General features: G+C 40.7%; 1 protein-coding gene across 9 annotated transcripts in view; it reads right to left on the bottom strand.

The window, feature by feature from the left end:
- The window catches only part of GRIA4 (glutamate ionotropic receptor AMPA type subunit 4), a 446,712-nt gene extending 426,071 nt beyond the window's left edge, over positions 1 to 20,641 (bottom strand). For 8 of the 9 annotated variants that reach the window (XM_075548736.1, XM_075548741.1, XM_075548738.1 and 5 more), the window contains exons 1-2: positions 20,472 to 20,559; positions 19,149 to 19,307 (exon numbers count right to left, since the gene is read on the bottom strand). In XM_075548736.1, the coding sequence (XP_075404851.1) occupies positions 19,149 to 19,307; positions 20,472 to 20,559 (247 nt within the window). Of the gene's footprint in view, positions 1 to 19,148; positions 19,308 to 20,471 lie in introns of all 9 variants that reach the window. The other variant, XM_075548742.1, reaches the window with a different exon arrangement.
- Positions 20,642 to 26,953: the final 6,312 nt, after the last annotated feature.

Genomic DNA, 26,953 nt, shown 5'->3' with positions numbered 1-26,953 from the left:
AAAAATATTACTAGATTACAGCACACGGCCATGGAGTCCGCCCTAACCCTTTGTAACTCCAAAGGCCCAGGAGAGCTGCCCCATAGGGGTTCGGAGCATGTGAATCTTTACAGAAGCAGACAACCTTGTCTTTCCCTTAGGTAGTGCCTGTTGGTTTCAAACTACCAACGTTTCAGTAAGCATTCTTCCCCTAAATCCACTGTACAATGAGTGCAGTTCTGGTTTGGTTTCCTTATGTCTGCAATAATATCACCTCGCCTTCACCTGGCATGCCATTCTCCTGCCACATGACAGTTACTCAAAGCTGTCCCTGCACCTTCATAATTTCCCCCATGTCTTTTTATCTAAATGGAATTTCTTATTTATTCTTTCTTATTTTTACTTTCTTTTACAGCCTGGCAAAATATCAAGGTCTAAGTGGATTGTCCCACACACAACTCCTAACTACTTCTCCTAAGAACTTATATGTGTGTGGATAAAAGTTGGAGGAAGACACAGGGAAGGGTTTCAGAAAAAATTAACAGCCATTATTTCCCAAATCATTCACTTACTAAAAATTAACAGCTGTGATTTCCTGAATCATTCACTTAGTAGGCACAGCCCTACCGGGACACAGACACACACACACACACACACACACACACACACACACACACAACCAAACCTACTCCCGTAATGTCAATGTGGACCCATAGTGACCCTCTATGACAGAGTAGAGCTGCCCCTGTGAGTTTCCACGACCTTAACTTTTGATGGCAGTAGAAACCCCAGTCTTCACCCTCAGAGGAGCTGGTGGCGTTCACCTGCCAACTTTGATAACAGCTCAACACGTAGCCAAGGCTCATCGTATTGTATCGATTTTAATTTCCTAGACATTTTGAGTGATTACAACTTGTATTCAGTGTTACCTCTAAAGTTTTCTAATTATGTAAGCTGATTTAGTCCTCATTTAAATTTCTTTTTCTATTATTAACAATAAAGTCAACTGTGCCTTATAATTTGTTGATTAGATATATCTCTTTACTTCTGTGTGAATTATCTATCAATAGGAGTTGACATATTTTGTCCATTCTCTTCAAACTAAATGAGTGTGCATGCCTGCCTGCCCCGTGTGTATGTGTGTGATCTATTGGCCAATATTAATGGCATGAATAGTTCTCCAGGATAGCACTGCATACCTAACAAGTATTGATCCATACCCTGGTGTCGTCTTATACAATGGCATTCAAGATACACTGAAAATGCATTCTAAGAAAGATCAATACATGAATTGAAACTTTTTTTGCACGAAAGTAAACTCAGATGACCAGGTTATGACATGTCTGAACAAGATCTACTTTGAGGTACTAAGAAAGGTAAGAAATCATGTTGAAAAGAGCCCTTATCAGAACAACCTTGATTCTGCTAAAATTGAAAAAAATGAAGGTAATATAAAACAAATATTAACTTTATGATGAAGCGTGAGTGGCTAAATAGTTAAATTAGCATTGTTTTCCAAAAGTCCATGGAAACAATGACCAGAGAAATCAGCAGCAAATGGATAACTCATTTAAGCTGAGATGAGGTGAGGCAATGCTGAAGATGAAGCCTATAGCTATAGATGTCCACATTAATTTGTGAGGAAAGACTCCTGTCTGCGCCCTAAGTGAAGAGGCCCAACAATGAACGGTGGAAACAATCTCCAACCCCATCATCATCTTAACTGGTTCAGTGCACACAGTTCTAACTGAAAAGTTAAGACCAAGTCCACTTTCTGCTTCCTGGGTCCCGCAGCTGTTGCATCCTGATCCACTGCAGAAAAAAAGCAGACCTCTCCACAGGCATTTTAAACCCACGAGATCAAGACTCTGAAGGTTTTCTCTGAAGAATGTTCACGGGAGATGAAACATTACTACACGAGTGGGATCCAAAAGACAAAGCGCGGCCAATGGCCTGGTTACCAACACGTGGGAGGAGTCAAGTCGATGCAAAAGCGGACGAGTCAAAAGCCACCAGCTTTTTGAGATGGTCATGGCATCTTGCTTATTGACGGTCTAGAGCAGTGCTGCCCAAGGGGGCGATGCTGCCTTCTGAGGAGAGCGGGAACAATGCAGGGCGCTGCAGAAGCAGATTATGTATACTTTACCCTAGATTATGGACTATACAACAAGTGATTTTCCTTGTCCGAAGGTCACTGGGTAATTGCTTTTATGAAGAAGGGACAGCAGGGTGAGTTCGTTTGGGAATCTATGTCGTAGAGGGCCAAGAACACTACCATCTGCTTATGAGTGTCTTGCGAGTCCGAGCTTCGCAGAACAAGGCCCAGCTCAACTAGAGAAAGATAGTCCTTCTCCACGATGACAATGCTCTTTGCTCATACCTCTCTTCAAGTAAGGCAATTTCGCATAACTTTCCATGGGAAATCATTAGGCGCCCAAGTTGAAGGGGTAGACTTGGCTCCTTCTGACTTCCTTTTTAAAATTTTTTTGATTTTTTACATTTCTTTTTTTTTTTAATCAGGGACTCACAACTCTTATCACAGTCCATACATACATCAATTGTGTAAAGCACATCTGTACATTCTTTGCCCTCATCATTTTCAAAGCATTTGCTCTCCACTTAAGCCCTTTGCATCAGGTCCTCCTTTTTTCCCCTCCCTCCCCACTCCCCCACCCCTCATGAGCCCTTGGTAATTTATAAATTATTATTTTGTCATATCTAGCCCTGCCCAACATCTCCATTCACCTCCTTTTCTGTTGTTCCTTCCCCGGTGAGGAGGTCACATGTAGATCCTTGTAATCGGTTCCCTCTTTCCAACCCACTCTCCCTCTATGCTCCCAGTATCGCCACTCACACCCCTGGTCCTGAAGGTATCATCCACCCTGGATTCCCTGTGCCTCCAGCTCCTATCTGCACCAGTGTACAACCTCTGCTCTATCGAGACTAGCAAGGTAGAATTCAGAGCATGATAGTTGGCGGGGAGGAAGCATTTAGGAACTAGAGGAAAGCTGTATTCTTCATCGGTGCTATATCGTACCCTGGCTGACTCATGTTCAAACTGTTATTCATTTAACAATGTAAAAAGTCTGCCTTGACACGGGCTGAATTCTCAGAGTCCCCTGTTCCTGCAATAGACAAGGTTTTTATGTGAGTTCGGCCGGGCCAGGATTCTCAGCAGTTTGGGAACTAAGACATGATAATTCCCTCCATAAGATCTATGTAATCAACTGCATGCTGAAATCCTCTTAGAAAGGACATTTCCTTAGGGATGCAGTCTGTTTCCACAATATATAGAACCTTTGCTTTTTGCTGGGTCTGGATTCTGCATCCAGCTGATCATATGGCCTCACTCTTTGGACTTGAGCCAGTGACCTGTGGTTTTGCCAGCAACCCTGAGAGTTGTCAGCAGCCAGCTCTCTTCCCAGTGGCCCTTGTATTCATTTGCATCTGCAGCCAGATGACTTCCACGTGACCTGTCGATGATCTTGGGTTCATCAGACCCTGCAGCTGCATGAGTCAGAAGAACCATTCTACCCAACATCTGAGCTCTGGACTTGGAACTTGCTTGCCTTGCAATGCTATGAGCTATTTCCTTCACATGAATTCTCATGTATATCCATAGGTAAGCTTCCCTGGGGTTGCTTCTGTAGAATCCAGACTACAATTACGTAGGGTTGAACTAGATGGCTGGCATCTCTGCTTACCAAAAAAATGTCTGGAACTTGATGTAAATTTTTTTAAAGAATGACATATTTTTATTTATACCCTTTAATTCCATTGTTTTCACAAACGTTTTGAAGTGCCTTCAAATCCCTCTTTATGTAGTCTTTTCTGAACATTAATCAGTAATATAGATCAGCACATGGGAAAGGTTCACACAGCATTTAAAACACTTGATAATGAAACAAACTAAGACTCCAATGGCAGAGGAATGGACAAACAGACACTGGTACCTTCACATGATGGGATTTTATGCTTCGATAGAAGACAATGATAACTCTCTTAAACACTGCAAGACATGGACAGAATTGGAGAGCATTATGCTTAGCAAGCTCAGCCAATCTTACAAAAGTGGACATTCAAAATCACCATTTCTATAAGGAAAAACAATGAAGAAATATAGTTTATACACCAATAGAAGCCAGGGATGGGATTGAGAACAGGGAGGGTGGAGGGAAGGGGAGGGATAAAAAATGGAGGATGTAACATTTATCACGAGGGTCTGAATTAGGAGATTTCATTGTGACATCATCACCTGAGTGTGAGCATGAACTCAAGTCCCTAGGGCTTTGTGTCCTACTAGAGCTTAGATGAGAAAGATTTTAGAAACAATGTAAGGAAAGCTGTTTTGTTGTTGTTGTTTACCTTAGGAAAGTACGATGAAAAGGTGCAATAACTGTTTTCAAAATGTAAAAAGTGTGAGGTGTATAGAAAACAAACTATATTTATTTTAGACTAGTCAACTTTTATTCTTATGCAAAGAGCACAGTATGCAATTTTGTACACTGCACAACTTTTGTGTAGTATTTCCATACGTGTGCTAATCTAAGATTCTTTACAGGTTACTTGACTTCAATTTCAGTTTCTTTCTTGTCCAGCAGATTCAATGTTAAAGCATTGATTGGTCTCTGTTGGCAAAGAGATATGCATGTACTGAGCAAAACGCCACCACACCCCCCTCCCAGCCTACCCCCACACTTTTAAAGAATCCCTTCCCGACCCTGCAACCTCATTTCTCCATTTTTCATCTCTGGAAACAGGCTTTGCCAGGGTAGTCAGTTCTAGCCAGGTGGTGCATGGATTGGCACATTCAAGACCTGAGAACAAGGCCAGCACACACATGCCCAGTACATCCACCAAGCTATCTGGCTGGCCAACTGCCATGCTTGGGCTGGTGTGATAGCCATGAGTGCAGAAGGTTCAAGTGGCCCTTACTCAGACAAGACAGGTCCACCCGGCCACTGAGCGCCCTGTGGGGCCTGCACACCCGCAGCATCCTCTCAACCTACTTCCCATGGGACTGGCATTGCGGAACTCGGGTGCACATGGGCAAATCAGGTGCAGATTGGCCACAAGAAACTCCCCTGCTCTCAGAGGTGGCCGTGAATTATCTCAGAGCAGAATGTTTCTTTCCCAATTCCTAGGGGTACTACCAAACTCAATCTGTGACTTCTCGACTATAACTTATACCTTAATTACACAAACATGATTAAAGGTAATGTGTTTGGACTAGAGAGGGAGACTGAATTTCACTTCCGCAAATGCCATGAGACACACACAGTGTACACCAGAGCTTTTCCATATGATTCTATTCTTTAAATTGTATGTGTGCATGTACCTACCTGGGTGTACAAATGGTGCAAAATAAAGTCAGTCCTGTAGATATCCAACCAAGGAATTATTTCCTCCCTCATTTCCTTCTTTTCAGAAGCAATTGGCAAAAATGCATTGAATATAAAACACTAATACTCCAGCCACTGTGATGGTGTGATAAGCCCTTGTGGTAAAAGTACAGTCAAGGTATCACTCTCACCATAAAGACATTCAGTCTAATGGACTAGACTCTTTATGTAGCCCACAAGTGGTGCAAACAACGTAGTGTTTGCTAATTGAAAAACTGGAAAGGTGAACTCATCCAGAGGTACCCCATAATAAAAGCCTGGCGCTCTCTTTCTGATCAGTCACAGTGTGGTTTGTGGGGTTTACACATAAATACACTAATATATATATATTTGGTCATGAAGATAGATGATTCATATATACACATGCACAAACACATGTACAAACATATGGAGTTCAAAACACTTGTGGAAAATAAAATGAAAAAACGGATTTTTCACTCAATGAATACACATACACATATACATATATCAGTGGGGCATGTATACATGTATATATGTAGCCATACACAATACACAGGAAATACGACTATACATTTGAAAGAAAGCCAGCGTCTGTATCAACTGGGACATTATTGGGAGGTTGTTCCCAGGGAGCCCTGGTGGTGAAGAATGGGGCTGATAACTGCGATGTCAGCACTGTGAACACGCCGGCAGCTCTGCTGGAAGAAGCACAGGCTTTCCCCTTCCTTCGAGTTACCGTTGCAGTCACCCAGAAGCAGTTCTGCCCTGTTCTATAGGGTCACTACGAGTCAGAATCAGCTCGATGGCAGTGAGTGAGGTTTACAGTACATATTTCAAGGAGCTTCGGTGCACTGCCCAGTAAACACTGGACTGCTAAATGCAAGGTCAGCAGTTCAAATCCACTAACCATTCTGATATTTTTTGTAAAGCTTCATAACATCAAAACCCCCTGAGTCCTTATGAGTCAGAATAAACGCAGTGGTAGTGGGATACTTCTTGCAAAACATGATGTACATAACCTTGTAAAAAAACAACTCATTGCCATGGCGTCAATGCTGACTCACCGTGAGACTAGAGGTCAGGGTAAAACTTCCCTCTGTAAGTTCCCAAGACTGTAACTCTTTATGGGTATAAAACCCCATCCTTCTCTCATGAAGTGGCTATTGGTTTAGAACTGCTGATCTTGTGGTTACGAGTCCAATGTATAACCACTATACCATCTTATGAGGTATGTATAATCATATAAAATTTTAGAAAAGATAAAACTAAGGGATAAATTGAAAATACATTTTAGAACATTAAAAACAATGAATTTTTTTCAAAATGAGGAATATGATTGTTTTGTACAAAGTGGTAAATATGAAACTGAGCTGCTTCTGATATCTGAGTCCTCCCATCATCACCCACTTCTGACTCATAAATTGTCCACTAAGGAAGAAAGGCATGTCATATTTCAAAAGGAAAAATACCAATAAAGCTCTTTCCATTGATTATAAATATTTAGGTCAAGGTACCGGTTCCCTACATCTCCAATAGGCCTCAATAAGAAAAATATTTTAAGTCATTAAAAAATAAGTAACTAACCAAAGATGGGTTCATTTTAGACGGGGAAGGAATGAAGGGTTATAGAAGTGATCAAATTCCTCTGGAGTGTGGACTGTAGCTGGCACAGGTATAGACTGGGAAATGTAACTAATCGGAATCAGACAGGGAATGCATTACTCATTCGATTATGACCCCTGTTTTCCACAAGGTTTCAGTCAGTCCAAAGAGGCTAGGTCCATGAACTTGGAGAAGTGCTGAGGAGGCAGCCGACGCCTGAGCAGATGGTATACTCCCGAGTGTGCTTACTGGTTAGTTCACCTGGGCTTCCCAAACGGTCTGTCTCCTAGTTTGAAAGTATGCCAGCAGTTTCAAGTTCTTTTGTCAGCAGACACCAAATGGTGTAAGTACCTAGACATGCCCTTCTACCAGACTTAAACTGATCACAGCCCTATCGCCTGTCGAACTGCGCGGACGAATCCACCTTCTCCTTCCCAGCACTTGCGTTCTTCCTTACTGTGCTCACTGTGTCAATGGAATCTAGCGAAAAGACTGGACAGAAAAAATCCGTAAAGACAAAGAAAATACATACCATTTGTTTTGGGTCTATATTTCATTATTTCTACATCCTTGCTTGAGATTATTTAAGGTGACACAGGGAAATTATTAGGTATCAGAACGATGTCCTAATAATGAGTCATGTGAAAAGGCATCACATACTGCTCACTCAGAGAGATGGAGTGATGCCGACTTTTTAGGAAGTGATATCATAAAAGAGGATAGACACTGGCATAAATTACTGGAGTTTCCACAACCAGTGGGGCATTGAGCTGACAGGTAAACCAATGGATGTGATATAATAATTACATGTGGTGGTAAATACAGTGATGATTATAGAATCGAAGATACATTGAGGGACTCAGGTTTTAGATTAAGAGGGATTACTCTCAAGAGGGTAGCCAGGAACTTGTCTCTGAGGTGAGGACAGTTTTCAGCAAAAGCTAGTCAACCCAATCACTAGACTGGAGAGTTAAAAGAAAAGGTAATGGCAAATAAAGAGGAATAGAAAGAAGAAAAGAAATGATGTGTGTTAATTTAATGTATTCAAAAGGTGAACAGCATGGGCTAGAGCCCAGTGAGAGCAAGGCAGAGAGAAGGACAGGTGTCAGATCATTCAGGATCATGGTCAAGAGTGATAATTTCAGTCGAAGAGACTGAAATGCCACTGGAGAATTTTGAGTAAGGAACTATGTGATCTGATTTATCATTTCGTAAATTAGATATGTTCGCTCTGGTTGCAGTAGGTAAGGTGGAAGAGAAGTAAAGCATCGGAGGACGAGAGTAATTAAAGGAGTAAAGTTTACTTGGTCTAGGATGGCTGGAGAGAGTTGAAGAAAGCACATTTGTTATATGCTTTAGACACAGAACCAAAAGAACTTGGCTCGATGGTGAGTGTTAATCAGAAAATTAAAACGTGTAAGGAAACAACAACAAAAAAGATGCAAAGACCTAGGAAGTAACAAAAGAAGCAAAATATACAAAATTAGCAATGGGTCCATTAAGATATGGCTGCACCCGCCAGGTGTGGAGAGGAGCAAATGGAACAAGGAGGGGTGAGTAAAAACACAAACGTTCTGCCCAAACTCAAACCCAGACAAGAGAGAAAGGGTGGGAATTTTACATAAAGGCAGTAGCTCAAAACTCCTGTAAAAGAAGAGCTTATTAAAAATGAAGTGTAGGAAAAAAACAGATTCCCAACACACATAAGGAAATATTTACCTTTGAACTATTAAATTGTATGCTATGTAGATTATGTGTCAATAAAACTGTTTGCATACATATATTCCAGAAGAGTTAATGCTATAAATATAGAACTTTAATTTTTTTTAATCTACAAAAGTGGAGGACAATATTTCTTAAAGATTTAAGGATGGAATGTCTTCATAGGCATAAAATGAAACCCTGAGCAAAAAAGAAAGTGACTCACATATTTACATAAATTTTAAAATGTGTTTATGAAAAAATGGATTCTAAATCCAAAGGAGAGCCAAAGGCAGAGTGGAAACATAATTTGCAGTATGATGTGGCAAAGGGTTAATTTCTATATGGTGTAAAACATTACTGCAGACAAGGGTGAAAACACTGGCACAACAAAAGTCCAGAGAGTTCACAGAGAACAAAATACAGAGGGCTTATAAATATAATAAAAGACTGCCTCACGATAAATCAAAAATGCGCGATAAATCAAAAAAACAGCAATTAGATACCATTTTCTCCCATCAGTACAAGTAAAGAGATTGATAATGGCAGGTCAGAGGGAAAATGTGATTCCCACAGGACTGGTGGGAGGAATTTCAGTAAATAGGTTGGTTGTTTACTTATTTTGAGAATACCTTAGTGTTATCTCTTAAAGTTAATAGTGCACATTATTTGATATAGTAATTTCACCTCTCGGGGCTGGTCCTACAGGGTACTCAGCCAAATACATGGGCTTTACTGCTGCTTTGTTTGTAGCAATGACAATGGGGAGATGACTTAAATGTGGACCCAGAGGGTGCTGGGCAAATTCATCATAGTAACGTCACACAATGGGATACTATATAGTAGCCAAAGACAGACAAGAGAAAAAATAATTTACCGGTATTTATGAAAAGTGATGTAAATCATTAAAAGAATATAAGCATACACTCTAGACCAGGGATGTCAAACTCAATTGAAACGCGGGCCATTGGGTGCAGCAGGCGAGATTCACGTGGGCCACATCACATTCACACATTTTGTTAAATTTATATTTTGAAGTGAGGATTCAGGAATATGGCTAGGATAATTAAAACACTATGTAATTGCTTTTATTTAAACATTTATTTTATTTAATGTATTTATACAACTAAAATTATTCTTTTTTAACATGAAACTTGCCAGCTCTTTCCTCCTACTAGTTTTCACTTACCTCTTATGTTGTGACTGGAAAATATAACAAAGTAACTAATGAAAAACATAAAATGTTGGACAGTTGACAAAGGTGATGCACAATGGTAATGGCTTCCCACTAAAAATGTTAACTAGCGCTGCCGCTAGGTGTGATTCATAACAGCAGAACCCAGAGTGCTCTTTTTAACCTTTTCGCTAGTGGGATCTGCTTACCTGACCTGACATTGAGCGTGGCAGACAGATCGCATCCAAACGTCGTCAGTACTGAGTCAGCACATTTAGACAAGTCCACAGGTCCCCGCGAAAGGCACTGGGTCACATGTAGACTTGTCTTCAGTAGTTAAAGGGCTAACGAGGGAATCGTGTGTACATATTGCCTCCATCTCACCTACGCGCTATTTCCTTCATAACAATTTTTCTATTTTCATTTTACTTCAGAGCATCGCGGGCCACAAAAAATGACCTCAGGGGCCCCATGCGGCCCGTGGGCCGCCAGTTTGACACCCCTGCTCTAAACTATACTCCCTGCCATGCAGTGGACTCTAACTCATAACAAGAGTCAGTAAGGAGATAAGTACAGTGTCATGAAAGAGCCCAGGAGGACCATGATGAAAGCACCCAGCTAACCGAAAATGTTGTTGGCTGGAAACCACCGGGTGCTCAGAAGTCTTTACACTCCAGGAAACCCTAAAGCAAAGACAGCTTTACTCTGTCCTATAGGGTCACCATGAGCTAAGCAAAATGAGTTTGGTTTGGATAGTGAGCTATGTGTATTCCAATATAGAGATGCAATTTTATGTCTACAATATTCTTTTTCTAGCTATGTCTAAAAAGACTTACAGAAATGTGTTCTGTGATTTATTATTTGAGATGTCCACAGTATAAGCTAGTGTTAAAGCAAAATATGATAAATGGAAAGAGCACAGCAATATATCTAAAGTTAATGATGAAAAATTGTTTATTCTGAAACAACCATTTAATCAGCTAAAATAATCAATTAAACACTGATTACAGTTTATGACGTTTTCAATTTTCATTGCATCTGGAGAAGTATCCAGGCTATTCAACAGAAGTGTTAAATCTCAAGTATTTTGACCTTTTGTTTTTGAAATAATTTTTAAGTGGTTATTATTAAGTTGAAGGCAAATGGAGATATTGTGATAAGATGAAAGCAAATGGAGAGGCTACTAAAGTTAAAAGGATTTTAATACAGAGTGATGGTCTTTTAAACAATCATAAGTATGTTTATTTGGAATCTGGAAACATTTCAAAGAAAAGCTGAAATCAAATGTCTGAGAGTTAAGCAAATCTTAAAGTAAAGCACGTGGGAAACTATGTTTCAAATAGCTGTGGATATACTGAAGTCAAATAAATAAAAAGGTACCTTGGAAAACTGATGAAGCATTCAATGCTGTTTACATAACAGTTAAGAGTCACTTAGTCATTTTTACACATGATGGTATTTATGACATGGATTTGGCAATGCAAAGTAATGTGGGTGTCATCATTAAGAATTCCAAAATGTCTATACTGAATTATGCATCACTGGGAAGAATTGCTGTCCAAGATAAAATGTTACTCATATTTGCAATGGTAAATGAAAGTTGTTAAAATAAAAAGATACTTTTCAGGAAAACATCTTAATCTTTATTGATAGTTGCCTAGATAATGCCATTTCCAGTGGTGGGCATCTTGTAGATACTGCAATGCCCAAGATATTGTAGAATCAAGAGTGGCAAGCAAAATTGTATAACTGTATATTTATTAAACAATCTGATGCCCTGGATACTTCGTGGTCTTAGGTAAATTTTCAAAATTTTACAAATAAGGTGTATCTTTTGGGAGTTGTGTAAAAAGTAAAATCAAGTAGCTTGGTTCCTAGTCAGCTCCACTACAATTAACTTGCAATAAGCCAAAGTCACTGCCATTGAGTTGATACTAATTCCTAAGTATGTACCCTATAGGGCTAGTATAACTGCCCCTGTGAGTTTCCCACATTAACTCTTTAGAGAGTAAAACAAAACAAAACCACACTCGCTGCCATCGAGTCAGTGCTGACTCAAAGCGACCCCTCTGTGAATTTCTGAGTCTGTTAACTGTTTACTAGAGTAGAAAGCCCAGTCTTTTTCCTATGGAGCTGTTAGTGGTTTTGAACTGCTGACCTTGAGATTAGCAACCCAACACATAACCACTCCCCCAGAAGAACAAAAGCCACAGCTATTGTTAATATTCTCAGAAAGGGTGTCAGTGATGTCAACTCCTGCCAACTACTCAAAACAATGAGTCAGGAACAATTAGGTTTATTAATTTGTAAGTCACTGATGACCTTCATGAACACAGTGTTCCCGGAGTGAGTGGTGATATGGAGGGAAAAGATAAATGGTAATATAAATAGAGGATGCTGATGCGGAGTATTTAGACTGTTGACACTAAGAAATAAAAGAATATCATGACAGTTTAAAAGATGAGGCCAGCAGTTTACACCTGCCAGCAGTTCTGCAGGACATAGGCGAGGCTGACTACTCCTGTAAAGATTTGCAGTCTTGGAAGCCCTAAGGAACAGTTGAACTCTGCCCTTCAGGGAGTCAGAATCAACTTTATGACAGTGATTTTGTTGTTGCTGTTGCTCTTGTTTTTAAGTTAGAGAGTCAATGATTTTTCAAGCTAGATCACACTAAGTCTGCTCTACATTCAGGAAGAAGCTAGTGGACATGGATTTCAAAGGAGAGAGAGGTGGGATTCTGGTAACAAAGATAAAATCCTGGCATTCCAAAATGCTGGTCATTTGCCTCATTCATGTGCAAATGACTAATGAACTGGGGGCTGGACCACTAGCTGAAAGACTAGAGGTTCACATCCACCCAGATGTGTCTTGGAAGAAAGGCCTGGTAACACACTTCTGAAAAGTCAGCCATCGAAAACCCTAGGGGGCTGAGTTCTATTCTATTTAACAGAAGGCTAAATCTACAGAATGAGGAGCCTGGTGCTTAGGACTCCGATATTTGACCTTCTTTAATGTTGAGTGCAGCTCTCTGAAAAGCTGTTGAAAACTGTAGACTATCTCTTGGAACACATACACAAGCACAATTTGCAAATAATTAGGATAATTCCTCCATCTAATTTATCTATGAACCATTCCCCTCCCTTCTTACTGGTACATAAAACTGTACGCCACCAACACTGAATCAATTCCAACTCATTAGCAACCCTATAGAAGGTTTGTGAGGCTGTAAATCTTTACAGAGGCAGACACCAGCATGCTCTTGCTTTTGTTTTTGTGTTTTGCTGTGTTACTGAGGGATTTAAATCACCAATCTTGTGGTTAGCAGCCTAACACATAACTCATGGTACCGCCATGGATCCTAGAGACCTATCCTCTCTCAGGACTTAGAGGATTTCTAACCATGAGGTCAGCAATTTGAAGCCAGCCGCCACTCTAAGGGAGAAAGACGAGGCTTCCAACTCCTGTACAGATGGACTGTCTTGGAAACCCACAGGGACAGATCTACTCTGTCTTATAGGGTTTCCATGAGTCAAAATTGATGACAACACCTTGCTGAGGACTTAGAACCATAGCAACCTACAGGACAGAATGGGCGTGTGCCACTGTTTTTCTGAGACTGTAATTTTTTTCAAGTGTAGAAAGTTGGTTTCCACAGAGCGACTGGTGGTTTTAAACTGCTGGCCTCGCAGTTAGCAACTAAACCCGTGACCTACCATACCACCAGCATTCAGAATGGACTCAATGGCAGTGGTTTTTTGTTTTGAAGACTTGAAAATAATTTTAACAAACACATGTGTAGACTTGTGTATATAAATTAAAATGAATAATCTAAAGAGAGGTCACAGAACTTCCTATAAGACATCGGCACAATTATATCTATTTATTCAGAACAGACAAATGAACTTTTAAAAATACAAATGTAAATAATTCTTTAAATGTCATGAGTAGCTCAGAACAAAGGCTTTATATGGCATAGAATATGTCATAAATCACATATTTAGCTCAAACTATATGTTGAATGCTTCCCAGGCATTTTTCTAATATTTATAAAAATTACATATGATAGATGTTATTTCCCCATGTCACATATAAAACGGAAACCAATGCTCACAAGTACAAAGTTAATTTGTCCATTACCAGGACACACATTCAGATCACAAGTCCAGAGGAGGCTAGCTCTCCCTAAAACAAAACCAAGGAATCAATCCTGATCTATGGCAATCCTTATTTTTCCCTACTCTTAATAAGATAAGAATATTCTAGGCCAACACACATCAAATATTATGCATTAGTGGAATTTATGTATGGTTAATAAAGATTGCCCTGTCCCCCAACACACACACACCCCATCCTGGCAAAAATACAAAGAACGCTATACAAAGAAGGAAAGGCCTATTTTAAAAGTATTACAATTATCCTTGCAATTTATTCTTTAAACTCTGAGCCTTTGATAAGGTTGATCATTATTTACTTGACATTCTCCCCAGCTCTTGGCTCCTGTGAAATTATTCTTGCCTCATTTTCATCTGAACTCTCTGACCCATTTTCCATTAGTCTGCTTTGTTTCTCCTCATCCTGCCTCTTCTGTATTGACACTTCCCAGGTTTCATCCTCTGCAGTCTTTTCACTCTTCATGTGCTGACCGAGTGACTTCATCTAACCCATCGTCCAACCAACATCAAATAACTGTCTTCAACTCAGATTGAATCCAAGGGATCCCGATGCACCTATCAAACTTAAAATCAATATATCTCCATGACACTCAGCTTAACCATTAATATGCGCCTTCTCCTGTATCCCTTGCTCAGTTGAAGGTGCACCACTAGCTATTGTTTTCCTAAGCCTTTGTAAGCCACTTTCCTTTCCAACACTTCTACACAAACATCCAATCAACCACAAAGCAAAATTGCCTGCTTAATATTCTTGAAAAGATGTGGTTCACTTGCTCTTCAATGCTTCTACTTTGGATCACATTTTTATCATTCAAAAGCATATAACTGCAAGATTCAATTAACTGTTTTTTTTTCTCATTTTATCCCTTTCCAATTGATTCTCTCTCTTGAAACCAAAATGTTCATTGTAAAATGTGAACTTGATCATGTTGTTATTATGTATATATCATTGGGGCCCCTTTTCATTCATGGCTTCCCTATAAAGACTACAAGATCCTCTGTGCTTTGAGATAGTGCTGCTTCCCTCATCTCTTCTTTCCTTCAAGCTCAATATTACAGCCAATGTAAACCATGGTCATTGGCTCAAGCACACCTGGCTCTTCCACACCTTAGTGTCTTCTTTGTTGTTCCTTTGCCTTCCACTTTTTCAGATGTCCAAATTAAAGGCTTACCAATCAAGTGTGGTGAAGAGAGCTGATGGTGCCCAGCTATCAAAAGATATAGCATCTGGGGTCTTAAAGGCTTGAAGATAAACAAGTGGCCATCTAGCTCAGAAGCAGCAAAGCCCACATGGAAGAAGCACACCAGCCTTTGTGATCACCAGGGGTTGATGGGATCAGGTATCAGGCATCTAAGACCCAGAATAAAACCATACCTAAGGTGAATGGGGTGGGGGTGGGCACCTGGAGTGGAGACCCAATGCCCATCTGAAGATAATTGGACATCCCCTCACAGAGGGGTCATAGGGAAGTATCGATGAAACACACAACTTTCTTCTAGCTCTTTGGTGCTTCCTTCACCCCACTATAATAATCTCAAATTCTACCTTACAAATTGGATTAGACCAGAGCATGCACACTGCTACAGATAAGAGCCCGAAGCCCAGGGAATCCAAGATAGATAAACCCCTCAGAGCCAGCAAGGAGAGTAGAGATACCAGGAGGATTAGGAGAGGGTGCAGGGAGAAGGGGGAATCATCACAAGGATCAACCTAGAATCCCCTCCCAGGGGGACAAACAATGGAGAAGTGGGGGAGGGGCAACAGAAGACAATGTAAGATATGGAAAAAATAATCTATAACGTATCAAGGGTTTGTAAGGAAGGGTGAGCAGGGTAGGGAGGGAGAAGAAATGGGGAGCTGATATCGGGCTCAAGTGGGAAGAGAATGCTATGAAAATGATGATGGCAGCATATGTGCAAATGTGCTTGACACACTGAATGAAATTTTGGATTTTGATAAGAGATATAAGAGTCTTCAATAAAAGTATTTTTTAAAAGTCTCGATTCATGAACTATTTTCAAAAATTATAAGAAGACATTACTACTTCTAGTTACTCCAAATATTTTCAAAGAATATATCCAATTTAATATTTGTTTGCAAGGAGAGCTATCTTGGTTTAATCTGAAAGAAAATTGTATGCTATTGTAATAAAATAAAATTTCTGATATTTATTTATATAAGTATGGCTAAAAGGGAAAGAAAACTGTTAAAATCCTATATTTCCTTAGGAACATGGAAGTTAGACTGAGTAATAAGTTTATATTCAGAAGCCAAGTTCAGAAGTAAATCGTGTATCAACTTTAAACACAGAATGGCTTAGATTGCTAAAGTAGTCTTAGCGCTCCAGGTTAATTCTGAGGGAGAACTGGCAACATAACCAAACCTCTTTAGTCTTTAACCTATCATTCTTGTCTTTGAGGATAAAATCCATACCATAATTTGAGATCTCCTGCATCAGGGACCCAGCACACAGTCTAGACCCTGCAGGTTTACCAGAAATCATGACAGGCAAATTACAATTAAGAAGCTTAATCAGCCACATAATATACCTTTAAGCTTAATCTAATAGAAAAAAAAATCCATTCTACATCACTCTGCAAAATGAGTTCCATCCTAATTCTCCAGAATATACAGTTTCAAGATCTATTTTTACTCTTTTTTTACCGAGGTATAGAAGTTGCCTTGTACCCTCCTGCTTACCTGCTTACGCCTAACCTTTATTTAGGCAGGAAAGTCACGGGCGGTCAGTAAAGTCAACAAACACCAGTCACCTGACCAACACTCTCTGGCTCTGAAAATTGATTGCTTCCAGATTTTTGCTTAAATTTTTTTAAGGACATTCAGCATACACATTTGTCCAGCAACAAACTAATTCTCTTTTCTTCAGTATAAATCATTTTACATTTACAAATAACACTTAAAAATACTTAAAAATTACCTACATCAGATCGATGATGTACGATCATGAAAAAATAGTAGGTAACTTACATTGTGTCATACTCGAATTTAAAAAATGATTTAAGCTTTACAAAATGTTCATTCTCTCAATCCTAATATATAACACATCAGCATGCTAGAGACGTGTACACTTCAATCTTTCTACTTTTATTCTGTACCCAGATCCTTACCAGTGGCTGCTGTTTACGGGTACCCCACCACCAACACTTGATTTTCTACCTACTTTCATCCCACCAAGAAAACAACACCAGCCAGAGGTATCCCAAACTGGGCTAACAAATTATATCGAGGATGGAAACATTAGTACTTTATAGTGTACTATCTACCAGCTAGTGAACAAATGCACCGACTTTAGAACTCAAACATAAACTAAATAAAATAAAGACAGAAGCACATTTCTATTACATTTCGGAAAATCTTTTGAAATTTATTGCAAGTGATAGTTCAGATGATAAAGTAATTTACTGTTGACCAAGTCCATCCCCATATATATATCAGATCATGGGTTATTTTTAAAGTTAGCACTGTTTCTGTTATCAGAATGTGAGGAGGTTCCTGAAAAAAACCACTATTAAAATAAACAATATTCATGTATTAAAGGGAATACTTTATAATATTTGAAATACTGTTACCCATTTGAAAACATAGAACACAAAAGTAAGAATAAATAATGGATTTGCAAAACTTACTACCCATAGATCTCCCTCTAACTTATATGTATTTCTGTTTAGAATCTCTCTCCTACTTTATTGCATTACAGATTACATAACTGACCACAACAAATCATTTGATTGGTACTCATAGAAACTATTGTGTTCCTGCAAAATGGCATGATTTTGTCATTTCAAAAAATATCAAATGCTTTAAACTCCTTATTAAATCAAGTGCTAGGATAAAATCCTAGAAGAGAAATCAAATCTGAAAGGAAGTATTCATGTCATCATTTTAATGAATTACAAATATTAATTTAAGAAAAGAAACAATAACACTCCACTGCTGTTCAGTGGATTCCAATTCATAAGACTGCTGAGAGTATAACATTGCTCAAAATAATTAAATCCATCAGACACCCTTCAAGCACCAAACTCCATGCTTCTGGTTTCTACTTTTTTTCTCTTTAGTACACTTTCTTTGGCAAAGAAAAAAGAATGAAATTTAAACTATACCCAATTGGACATAAAACAAATGTTCTACCATTCAGATTGAACATTTTACCACTGCTAATGAAAATGTGCCACATTTTATAAAGAAAGGACTCCTAAGTGTCTTACATAATCTATCGCCATTATCTCAATATATACATTTTGAGCAGTGGTACATTAGCATGCAAGACTAAGGAGATACCTTATATTTCCTTCTACAGTACAAATGCAATACAAATGTTGTATTGACTGGTCATGCTTCAGATTGTGCTAAATTAATGTATATTTTTACATCAGGTTGCACGATTCCTTAGAGGAAGCACTACACAAGTGTTTATTTTAGCATTGGGTGAGGTCACGCATTTAGTTCCATTGTGTGGGATAATAGATCCATCTGGTTGGTTTGTGTATTCAGGTGGATCAGAGACTAACATGATTGGGCACCCAAGTGAAGATTCATGGGGTTCTATCCATAGGATAGATGCATTATGTGATAGTAAGAGACATTTACAACCCAGAATGTAAGAGCAGGGCAGCCTCAAGTGACATCACCAGATCATCTGCAGCGTCAACCAACCGACTCAAATATATAGCCTACACCCCACCGCTCCGCTTGGCTCTCTTACTTTTAGCAAACCCTCTGTGGCCTTCAACAGTGCAAAAGAGCATGTGTCTCCTTTGAAAGCAAGACATAAATTTACTGAAATGAAAAACAGTAAGAGAAACCAAAGGTATTAAAGAAAGGGGGAAGGGTGTAAAAAAACTCCACTGAGGAATATTTTCATTCACTTAATATTTAGATAGTAGAAGGGCAATGACTATTAAAGGACAGATAAACCTGAATTGTCTATATAACAGAACGGAAAGGGCCACTTGGTTATGCCCTATGTCTAATCCTTGTTTTTAACTCTCATCTGTTCCTGCATTAGGCATCTGTGGGGATCTTAGGTTTCTTCCTTTAAAAATTAAAACAACACCAATCATAACGAAGTGAACTCTGATTGTCTCCTCTCAATTCGCTTCGAATTTATCCATAACTTATTCTGTTTTACTTACAGGCATTTGTTACGGCAAAACTGTTGGCTGTCTCAATGTTGTCCACATGAGGTACCAAATTGAAAGGAGCTTCCGACGCATTGGGGCTGGTGTTATGAAGAAAAATCGCTAATCGAAAAGCAGTATATTCCTGATCTGTGTTTCGGATGAAGAGACCACCTATTAAAAACAGCAGGAAAAACGCGTTCAGTGTTCCCTCTTTTGAACGTTACACGCCCCCCCCCCCCCAAGCACTGCCAGACCTACGGCTGCTCATAAAGCACACGTACATCTGGGGAGACTGCTCTTTGTCCCGAAGGTACATGCTTAGTGTTATGGTCTTTAAGACGGCTCAGCTCTTTCCTGTCCCAATTTGTCATGTTCACAATGACCTCTGAGACCACGGAGTGGGTTTTCCTTTCTCTCTGCTGCCCTCCCCATGATTCCCAGCACCGCGCCACAGCCACAGCTAAGGGCATTTCTCTAGAACAGGCATGCAGATGCCAGGAGAAGAAGATTTGCATGAAAATACAGAAATGAAGAGGTCTGGTGACTGGCCTAGAAGAGAGAGATCAGTAAAGAGAATTGAACTTTGTTTCCCTGCCGCTCACGGACTCAGCTTAATTAGCTCCGTTCTGTGCACAGCCCACTAGAAATGATGCGGCGTTGAAGCCGGGCTTGGCTGGAAGAAATCCAGGAGCTGCGTCCCATTGAAAGACAGGACAGCAGAGCAAGGAGAGGTCCCCTGGAAACAGAGTCCAGATGGAAGACTGTGGGGAAAACCATCAGGAGGAAGACCAAGCTGGACCAGAGGAGGTTTCAGGAAAGGAAATTTAACTTTGGAATCACTTAACCTGTAGCAAAAAGGGGCAGGGGGTGCGGGTAGAAACGTGTTTCTTTTCTTTTTTCCGCCCATACAGTATCTCTCTCTAATAGTGACAAAGCGGCCAGATGGAGAAGTGAGTTTTTTTTTTAAACCCACTCACAAACTATAGATCCTTCCCGCCCGCCAGAGAGGATTGGAAAGAAATAGATATGAAATAAAATAAAATCCCAACGCTAACTCCCCTCCCCAACTTCTCCCACTTAAGCGACTTGAGCAGAAATGGGAAGGGGCGGCGGGCCCAGGCAGGAAGGGCAGCCGTCTTGTGGGCACTGCCATGGAAGCTGCCCCTGAGGCAGGTTCTTCCCGCGGCAGCCGGAGCGCGAGAGGCTCCGAGACCCGCGGCACAGAGCGGCGGGTTTCCGGGAACTGCTGTCAGCAACTCCCTTAACTCACTTTGGGGTCGTGGGCTTTGGCTAGCCACAAGCCCTCCCTCCCCGCTTTGCGGGCGCAGAACTTACCTATTTGCACGCTGCTCGGAAAGGCTCCCATGGCGAGTGCCCAAAATCCGGAAAACAACAAGACAAGCTGTCTGCAAATAATCCTCATCTTCTTTTCTCCTCTCCCTGGCGCGCACTCTCTCTGCCGCTCGCACTCTTGCTGAAGGCTGCTCAGCGAGGCATCGACGACCAGGGCGCTAACATCCAAAATAACACCACCACCACCACCCCAAAAAAAAGAAAAAGAAAGAAAGAAGAAAAAAGAAAGAGGTGTGGGTGGTTTAGGATGATGCCCGCTCCCCACTTAGCAATCCATCGCGAGCTGCCAGATTTTTCCCGCAGTCTCCATCGGTCCGGCTGCCAGCGTTACACATGCAGAAGATGGAGGGGGAGCGTCGGCTGGCTGCTCCCGGGGCTAGACATGCGCTCTGTCTGCGCCTCGCTCCCTCGCTGGCTCCCGCGGCCACTCGCCCCTCGCCCGCCCGCCCGCACACACACCACCCTGCTGCCGCCGCACGCGCTTCCCGCTCGGCTTGCTCGCTCGCTTGCTCGCACCCGTGGATGGCCCCCTCCGCCGCCCCAAACGCGCCCCCGCGCCCCCCCCCCTCCCCGCCGACCCCCGCGGGGGCTCACCGGAGCCCGGGCCAGTCCGCACCTGGGATTTGGCTTCTCCCTGCCTTGCGCGCACAGGCTCCCTCCGGGCTTCGTCCCGGTTCGCCTGGGGACCGACTCCCAGGCTGGACACCCTCCGAGCCCCCCTTTCTCTGCTTTCTGGGCGCTTTTGCTTCTTTCTCAGCGGCACTTGGCAAAAAAACAAGAAAGAGAAAATTGGTCTGCGGACCCGGTCCACAAACCAAGATCGGGGCTCCGGGGTTAGTGCCTCCCCAGGCCCCCGGCCCCCTGCCGCATCCTTGCAGGCTCTCCGGGAGGACGGGCTGCCTCCCTCCGCTAGCCTTCCCTCCCAGCCTAGCCCTCCTCTACCACTGGGCTGCGCGCCGGGCACTCCGGGCCTCGCTGCAGCAAAGATTTCTCACCAGCCAATGGCCTGGGAATCTGGAGGACCAAAGACGGGAATGGATGAGGTGCTGGGGCTCTGGGAGCTAGAAGAGTCCCAAGGAGGAGCAAAGAGCCCAAGGCTAAAGAGGAAACAATGGTGGGTGGAAGGGAGGGGGGGCGGTTAAGGCTTAGGAAAGAACCTGAGAAGTTGAAAGAGCCTGGAAAGAGAAGGGGGGGGGGTTCATTTAAATAACAGGCAAAGTTTAGGGTAATGAACAGGATGAGGGAGAGATTGGAAATGAAAATTGAATGGTGTCTTGAATGTATTCACTAAAAGTCACGATGCAGAAGGAGGAATAAAAGCTGACTAAAGTAAGGGAAGTCATAAGTGATGCTGTCCTTTGCAGCCCTTCCTTCAAGAATATCCCATGGCCCACCTCAGGAGCAGGAGGGGCAAGAAGGTGAGAAGGGGACAGTGGACACAGATGTGTGACAGAAAAATGGATATGTTTTTACACCTCCATCTCTTTGGGGCCCTAAGTCGGGCTCTGGGACACTCTACCCTCAAGTCATCTCCAAGAATTCTTAAGGCCATCTTTTATGGGTTTGGTTGTTGTTTTGACTGGCAGATGAAAATAAATTCTCCTACAAAGTTTTTGGGCTATGGCCTCACTTCCTCTCTGGGGACCTTGTTTAGGCCTGTCATTTCACTTGTTCGTTGCTGCATCGATTCTGCTCAGCACCCAGGGACAGGAACTGTGTGGCAGCAGTGAATGACAGGCTTCTGATTCCCTCTGTACGTTTGGTGGGCCCCTAATCAAACAGGATATGAAGTCCCCTGACAGCACCCAACTGTGTGCACAATATCCAAATGTTTCCAAACGTCATCGTTCTTTTGAGTGCCCCGGTAGCTCTTAATAAATCACGCGGACCCTGGAACTCTGAGACATACCGGTTGGAACCAAGCATCCAAGTAGTCTTATAATTAATATTAAAAGCCTAGGAGCAAGTCTTTCATTAATTTTACAAAAATATATACCAACTGCCTATGTTTATGTGACATCATGGTTTGAAAAACATAAAAGATTAATTAATGGGGAATTTAGGGGTCGTTCCTGGTAAAGACATTTTAAAACAGCATATACTATCAGAGCTCTGGAAGCGTCCTTACATCAAGGATCACTATTCCCTGCTTTTATAACTTATAAGTGATGTTTATAAACCTTAGAAGTTTTTCTACTTTCAGAGTTCTGAATTTTGCTTTTCAAATTACAGGTTTTTTTTTTTAATCTACTCTCCTGTTACATTTCATCATAGGCTGTGTTAAGAGAAAAAAACAACCTAACTGAGTAATTGGATTATACAAATTATACACATCAGTTTTGTTTGTAAGATTTTATTAAAGTCTTGCAAGTTAAGTGGGGTATGAAATGTTTTTGTTTGTCTTTTCTGTCAGTGAACACCAAGGCTGTAAACAATAGCATCCGGTTGTGTGTGTTTTTTTTTCAGAGGAAGATAACAAAATAAGCCATGTAGAATTCAGGTTGAATTTAAGTGAACTTGAAATTTCACAGCATACCAATTCATTAAATCATCACCCATTTTGGTAGCTGGTAAAGCTCTAGTTGGTTTGTAAAGACAATTACTGTCCTTTAGTCCTGTCACATTTTTAAAATTTGGACTTTCATATCTTGTAATGTAATGCCACCATAGACAGGAATGCAGTAAAAGTTGTGAATTTTGAAAATAATGTCTTTTATAGGCCATTGGAAATATACACAGGAAAACATACACCAGTTCACCAATTTCTACATGAACAATTCTTAGGTTGGGCAGCCATTCTTACTTCCTTTCTCCAAATGGTTTCATTGTCCTGATGATGCCTGTGCTAAGCATCAGGCATAAATGTTTGCGTTGTTGTTGTTGTTTTCAAAATAGTCATTTGGTTTTTTGGATTTTTTTCAGTCAACTCAGACCTACTTTTCTATGAACCTACAATCTATAGATAGGCGTACACACCCATACGCTGCACATATACACATTCTCCAGCCCTATCATAATGCTCTCTCCCTAATATTTTGGAAGGAAAAAGGGGGAAAGAAGGCCAGGCCCGTTGTACACCTCCCTAAATAACAAAAACGACAATCGGCAATGCTGAAGACAGAATGGTGAGAAATAGAATGTGGCTGGGAAAGGTAGAGCCACACCTGCACTTTTAGTACTAGGTGTCTAATGCTCTGAAACCTGCGCTAACTGTGACTTGTCATGTGCCTCCTATTGCCTCGAGTGTGAGTTTGCATAAAAGGCCTCACTTGAGCTTCTTTTTTGGAACAATTGTTAAAGAAACAGTGAAACAGCCTATCACACCAATATAAACTCTTCAAAGTCTATTACACGTTTAGAAAAGCAAAGATGTGTATTTTAATTGTATTGTTTTCTAGTTATTCTAAGTAAACAGTTGCCTTTAACCCGAACTCTTTAATAATTTCCTTGAAAGCAAGGATGGGGAGGCTTTTTTTCATCTATTGGGCATGTTATTAGGAGTTTCTTTCATCGACTTTGGGCATGTTATTAGGAGAGATGGGTCCTTGGAGAAGGACATCGTGTTTGGTAAAGTAGAAGGTCAGTTAAAAAGACCTAGTCGCATTGACAGAGTGGCTGCAATAATGGGTTCAAACATAGCAGTTGTAAATAGGATGCAGGGCCAGGCAATGTTTTATTCTGTTGTAAACGGTTGCTGCAAGTCAGAGCTCACTTCGCAAGTCCCCGTAACAACCATAAGACATGTAGTTAAGAGTTAGAGCAAAGGATAATCTGTGCGAATTGCTTTAAAGATAGGCATAAGTAATCAGCAAGGAAGGAACCCTGGTGGCATGGCTGAGATCTTCAAGGTCAGCAGTTCAAAACCACTAGCCTCTGCATAGGAGAAAGACCCATATTTCTACACCTTTAATACCCACAGTCTCTTAAACTCACAGGGGGCAATTCTACCCTGTCCTTCAGGGTCCCTGGATGAGAGTGAGTTTGGTTTGGGGGTTAAGTAACCAGAAGGAGGGTGATGTCTTTCAATGGAAAAAGAAGCTTAGGTAAAAGATGAAGAAATTAACTGGTTGTCAGGGTTCCATCAAAATATTCATGCACAAATATTTATACTATTATATTTTGAGCACTTACCATATGCGTTTAGAGTGGAAGTGCTTGAGATGTGCACGTGAATGACACACAATCCCTGCTATGAGTGGAGGGCACTGGAACTCATTCATACCAATGAGCCAGGTCTTGTGGTATGGCTTTACAGCTATCTCTTGATCTGTAAATTATCCTTAGGTCAAGAGTTAGTCATGCTCCTCAGGTTTTTCTGATCTCAGTGGCCAGTCAATTTTCATTAAAATCTGTCAATGGATTGAAAGTAAAACTGGTTGTCTGGGATCTGAAAAGTAAGCTGGAAGAATCCACAGGATTTAGGCGGGTACTGTGTTCTAGTCCTCAAAAATCTCAGGCTTTTCTAATGGTAATGATCGGATTCAAATTATAGGCCTCTGCTTCCAGGTGCTTTACCTTGGATATGTTATCCCATTTTCTAATAGAAGTGTGCAAATTTTGGCACAATCCTGACACAGACTAGGGAATTCTTATTAATAAAGTGTTTCCCAAAATATGTGAGTAAGGAGATTCGGAGTGCCATGGAAGAGAAACAGGGTTTCTACTAGCAGGTTTACAAGTAGCCCTGGTAGAGTAGTGGATTATGAGCTGGATTGTTGACATCAAAACACTACTTCACACCCACTCCACACTCCATGGAAGAAAGAAAAGACTGTCTGCTCAGCAAACCTTTACTGGTCTCCGAAAACCAAAGGCTGCAGATGTACTTTTTCTTTACCATCCGTATGAGTAAGACTCATCAATGGCAGGGGGTGGAACAATTGACTTAGAAGAAAGTCAAGATTCCATACAGAAAGAGAATTTGAGTCCAATCTTTACAAATAGGTAGAGTTTATCAAAAGAGGCCTCAGTGGCTAAAGTCCTCTGCTGCTAATCAAAAGGGCAGCAAGTCCAACCCACTAGGCATTCCATGGAAGAAGGATGTGGCAGTGTTTTGTTGCCAGGAGTTGAAATTAACTCCTTGGAATGAATGGTGATGGTAGAATTTATCAGGTAGAGAAAAAATATATATCAAGTGCCAAACACGACAGGGCTTGTCTTCATCTGGGAATGGCTAAAATGTTTGGTATAACTGCAGTTCCGATTATCTAGGCAGACATTTTGGGAATGAGATTGGAAGGCAAAGCAAGAGATGGAGTATGAATTGACTCACTCAATAGTTTTGCTTTGCTGCCATACATAGAGGCAATGAGGCATTATAATCAAAAAAGGGGTAAAATTAGAATATTGATACTTTAAATCCATTATCTTAGGATAAATATAAATAGTAAACAACAAGGCTGGATGCAATGAGAGAGAGTTAAAAGTTATAGACATAATGTAGGTGGGAAGAATGGTATGAATAAAAGAAGTCAGTGAAATTGCCATGTAGCTCTACATTCATACTTTTAGGCCATCATCTCCCCAAAACAAGCCATTAAGAAAACAAAGCAATGCATTAGAATATCGTTTTCACAGCACACATTAAGCAAACCTCCTGCCCACTGATAGGCAGCTATTTTACTATGCTCCGTGTATAAAACTAAATACCATAGCATTACATAAGAAGATAAGAAGAAATAGCTCTACGCATCACCAAGAAATGGCCTTGAGAATATATTTTATGTGAGAAAAAAAGAAAAGAAAAAGCTACAAAGTAGAGACGAGTGTGTTATACATTAATAACCATCTGAAAAAGTAGTATTTAAAAATGAGGAGTTGATTCCAGGAACCCAAACGGAAAGTGAATTTTGAGAATGATGAGGGCAACAAATGTATAAGTGTGCTTTACACAATTGATGTATGTATGGATTGTGATAAGAGTTGTATGAGCCCCAATAAAATATTAAAGAGTAGTATTTATATATGTCTAGTAATAAAATAGGCTTTCCAAAGCTTCTAAGAATTGTGAAATTTCAAATTGTTTTATTTTGGTTTATCCTCTCCAGACAAAGCTTATAAAGATTAGATTAATTGCAAAAGAAAACAAAAACTATAAGCTGTCTTCACTAATCATATTGTTGATGTGAAGGTTGGCACTGCTGGGCTAAGAATGTCGTGTGCATATGGTGGAGTAAAACAAAGGAATCACTTGCTAAAATTGTTGGAAAAAGATATACAGTTTTTGATCAAAGAGGCTAAGTTAAAACAAAACAAACCATTGTCCACAAAAAAAGAATCAGATCTTTTGAAGAAATTACTCATTCCAAATTTAGGGAAGGAATTACATATTATGAGCGCGGAACATCTTATTATACCAGAAAGCAAGGCAGCTAAGGAGAGTGCTGGAATCATGGTAAAAGTATTTCAGAGCCCATTTGAAAGTGCTGCCAGTCGGTGGAAGATTGGAAAATGTTAAAAATCAT

The sequence above is a fragment of the Tenrec ecaudatus genome, chromosome 4 (assembly GCF_050624435.1).
Source record: "Tenrec ecaudatus isolate mTenEca1 chromosome 4, mTenEca1.hap1, whole genome shotgun sequence".
Lineage (NCBI taxonomy): Eukaryota > Metazoa > Chordata > Mammalia > Afrosoricida > Tenrecidae > Tenrec > Tenrec ecaudatus.
The sequence above is the reverse complement of the archived record's forward strand: the minus strand, read 5'-3'. Positions and strand labels throughout refer to the sequence as shown.